Below are 3686 nucleotides of genomic sequence, written 5' to 3' on the forward strand. Positions count from 1 at the left end.
GCCCCGCCGCCCCCGCCGCTGCCTCCGCCGGAGCCGCCACCACCTGCGCCGCCGCTGCCGGAGCCTCCGCTCCGGTGAACCGCGGACACCGCCGCCGCCGCTGCTGCTGCCGCTGCCGCCGCTGCAGCCGCCGCCGCCGGGGAGAGGTTGGAGCTGCTCTGGGGCTCGGCGCTGGGGGATACCAACCCGGGGGGCGTGGACGACTCGTAGCCCGAGCTGGCGGCTGGGGAGGACTCAGAGCCCTGCGGGGAGGACTCATGGACCTGCAACACAAAAGCCGGGAGGGGAGACCAAAGGGGACTGGGTGTGAGTGCAGCTGCTGTGGCCAGGCCAGGCCCCCGAAGGAGCATCCCCAGAAATGCCCCCAGCCACCCTGGCCCCGGGGAACCCTCGCCTTCCCAGGCCGGCTGAGCTTGTCCAGGCTTGGTAGTGAGGCGGCGCCGCCGCGGCCCGCCGCTCTGCCCTTCTCCTGGCCACCCGGGTGGTACCTTCATGTGTTTCCGCAGCGAGCTGGGGTGCGTGTAGGACTTGTCACACATCTTGCACAGATAGGGCTTATCGGAGGTGTGGACGTGCATGTGCTTCTTTCTATCGCTGCTGTTCGCGAAGCGCCGGTCGCAGCCCTCAAACTCACACTGGAACGGCTTCTCCCCTGTGGACCGCAAACATGGGCGCTTGCTGTGGACACTCAGAGCCCCCCACCCACCTTGGAGTGGACAAGACCTCTGCTAGGAAGTAAGAGGGGCAAGAAGTGCCTGTGTCCCTTAAGCAGGTCGGGTCCCCTCTGTGGCAGAACTAAGATGAAATTAACGGCCTTCCCCACCTGAGAGTCCTGTTCATTTATTTCATATTTTACTTTTCTTCCAGACTGAAGCCCGTTCCTCACATTTATAACGAATTTGGGGTACCACCCCGCCCTGCCTGCCTTTCTATAGGGCTTCTTGGATTTGTAGCTTCCAACAAGTTAGTCTCGCCATGGAGAAGCTGTTGTTATGACAAAATATTTGGGGCATTATTAAAATCACACAGGCTGCTGGGCTGCTGTCGGTTTCTCCCTGGGGCCAGTAGGCAATTCGATTTGGAATTGCTGCATGTTGTTTGGGGACTGGGCTGTGCATAGTGACTGAGCCAGTATTTTTCATCCAAAATTCCACAAATTGAATTAACTATAACGCTAGTCTCACTTCCAGTTTTTAAAAAATAAGTTGGAGAAAAGATAAATATTAGAGATAAGGCAGCATCTAGCGATTGCAGTGGCACAGGCTGGGCAGTGGGGGTGGGGGATCTCAGCAAAGGCTTTCAAAATTTCCCTGTTTAATTTTCTGGCGGCCCCTGCATCCTGTTGCCAGAATTCCAAATGCTTGGAGTCATGTAGAGGTGTGAGAACTCAAACATTGTTCCACTTGGAAAGGGGACCATTTAAGGTTAAATTCCATTAGCACCTAAACGGTTTTTAAAAGACATCCGCTCAGACACAGGACTCGAAAGCATGCATTTCATGCAAATAAATTTCTCAAATTTTAAACCTTGTTAAAAGCTTGTCTCGCACCTCGCCTCCCTCCCCTTCCCGGAAGAGAACAATGGGCCGCTGGCGCATCCCTACTTCGGAGTAAATATTGACGGGGGAAGTTGCTAAAACATTTGGCTTTCTTTTAGGAAATCGTCTGGAGCGATTTGGCTGGGACCTGGTCATAGATGAATAATCTATGAGGCAAGAGGAGCGTTCTTTTGCAGCTCTCTCTTGTCACGCGATTACGCCTCAGGGCCGCGGTGCCCCGGGCACTCGCTGACCGAGTTGTTTGCTCCAAGTTTGCAATCGCAAACCCTCTGGTGCCCAGTAGAGGCTTTCACAAACTACTGTGAACCCACCACCATAAAACCCACCTCGAGATGGGCTTTTAAAACGAGAAATGCTTTACAGCTTTGACTTACCCCAGACTCATTTAATGGGAAACAGTTCCGGGAAGGGCGTTTGGACCCCGAGTAAAACAAGTGGGAAAACACACGAGCCACTCAAACAGACACACACCCAGAGCAGAAAAGCACATTCAGACAAGCTGGCAAATCCTCTCTAGGCTCCATTCCCGGGCACCGAGTTGGAGAGCAGTTTTATTTTGTGCGCTCTATTTAGAACGGAAATTATTAACCGGGCTGAGCAAACGAAGCAATTGCATCACACAAAGCATACATTTGATGTTACACTGGTTATTTAAAACTCAATTTCCGCACACGGAAAAACCCAGCCCAGTGATATAGTCTTTCTTTCTCCAACAAAAACAAGCCGCTGGCTCTTTCGCACACACACCACCACCTCCCATCCCAGGGCAGAGGCTGGCGGTCGGTGCGTTCCTCTTAGGAAACCAGCCATAGCCTCTCCCCATTCGGTGCCCCGTCCCTGTCCGGGCCCCGCGGTTACCTGTGTGGGTCCTTTTGTGGATCTTCAGGTTCTCGGAGCGCGCGAAGACCTTGCCGCAGCCCGGGAAGGGGCAAGGGAAAGGCTTCTCGCCCGTGTGCACGCGGATGTGGTTGACCAGTTTGTATTTGGCCTTGAAAGGTTTGCCCTCGCGTGGACACTCCTCCCAGAAGCAGACATGGTTGCTTTGCTCGGGGCCGCCGACGTGCTCCACGGAGACATGGGTCACCAGCTCGTGCATGGTGCTAAAAGTTTTGTTGCAGCTCTTCTTGGGGTTGCTCAGCTGCTCGGGGTCGATCCATTTGCAGATCAGCTCCTGCTTGATGCACTGCTGCCGCATGTAGCGGAAAAAGGCACCAGGGTGGTGGTGGTGGTGGTGATGGTGGGCCGCGGCCGCTGCCATGTTCATACCCATGTTCATATTCATGGGGCCGTACTGGTTGTGGAGCTGTGCCGCCGAGTAGGGGTCGGTCCGCGGGCTGGCCACCTGGCGGTACTGCTCCGATCGCCCGAACACCTCTCCAGGCAGCCCGAGGCGCATCTGCCCGTTGAGCACATTCTGTGAGCCGTGCGGCCCGTGCTGCTCGGGGAGGCCCGGGAAGAGTAGGTGGCCCTGCGCTTCCGAGTGCGCGTGGTGCAGGCCGCCAGCTCCCGGCCCGAACAGCCCGTGCTGCCCGCCACCCGGCGCCGAGTCCCCGAAGCCGCGGCTGCGGAACAGGAAGTCCCGGGTGGAGTTGAAGGGCGGCCCAGAGTAGGAGCCGACGTGCGCGGCGTGGGGCCCGAGTGCGGCGGCAGCGGCGGCAGCCGCAGCGGACCCGGGGTAGCCGCCGGGGCCTTGCGACGTGAACGCCGAACTCTGGCCGGGGGACAGCTCGTGCGCGCCCGGGTTGAGCTTGAAGGCGCCCATGTGCGCGGCTGCGGAGTCCACGAAGCCGTTCTGCGCCGCCGCCAGGCTCAGTTCACGGTCCTGCATTTCGGCGGCTGCCGCCGCCGCCGCCGCCGCGGAGTGGTGATGGTGGCGCGCGAAGCTACCCACCCCGATAGCCGGGAACTGCGGCCCCGCGTCCAGGAGCATGGCCAGCGCGCCTGCCCGCCCCGGCGAGCCCCTCGCCTTCTAGGTTCCCACTCCCAATCCAGCGGCCGCCCGGCTCCGAGCGCAGGCGGCGGTGGTGGTGGCGGCTTCAACCTCGGGAGCCGCTCTCCTAGCTCCCGCCGCCTCCGCCTGGATCTGCTTCGGGCGGCCGGGAGCGAAGCGAAGGCGCTGAGAGGAAGA

General features: G+C 59.1%; 1 protein-coding gene across 3 annotated transcripts in view; it reads right to left on the reverse strand.

The window, feature by feature from the left end:
• The window catches only part of ZIC2 (Zic family zinc finger 2), a 6033-nt gene that overhangs the window by 1194 nt on the left and 1153 nt on the right, over positions 1-3686 (reverse strand). The window contains exons 2-4 of one of the 3 annotated variants that reach the window (XM_019663682.1): positions 2417-3635; positions 489-652; positions 1-263 (exon numbers count right to left, since the gene is read on the reverse strand). The exon at positions 1-263 is cut by the window's left edge and continues 1194 nt beyond it. In XM_019663682.1, coding sequence (XP_019519227.1) covers positions 1-263; positions 489-652; positions 2417-3488 — 1499 coding nt within the window. In that variant the 5' untranslated portion in view covers positions 3489-3635. Of the gene's footprint in view, positions 301-488; positions 653-2416 lie in introns of all 3 variants that reach the window. The other 2 variants (XM_019663681.1, XM_019663684.1) reach the window with 2 other exon arrangements.

The sequence above is a fragment of the Hipposideros armiger genome, unplaced genomic scaffold, assembly GCF_001890085.2.
Source record: "Hipposideros armiger isolate ML-2016 unplaced genomic scaffold, ASM189008v1 scaffold_397, whole genome shotgun sequence".
Lineage (NCBI taxonomy): Eukaryota > Metazoa > Chordata > Mammalia > Chiroptera > Hipposideridae > Hipposideros > Hipposideros armiger.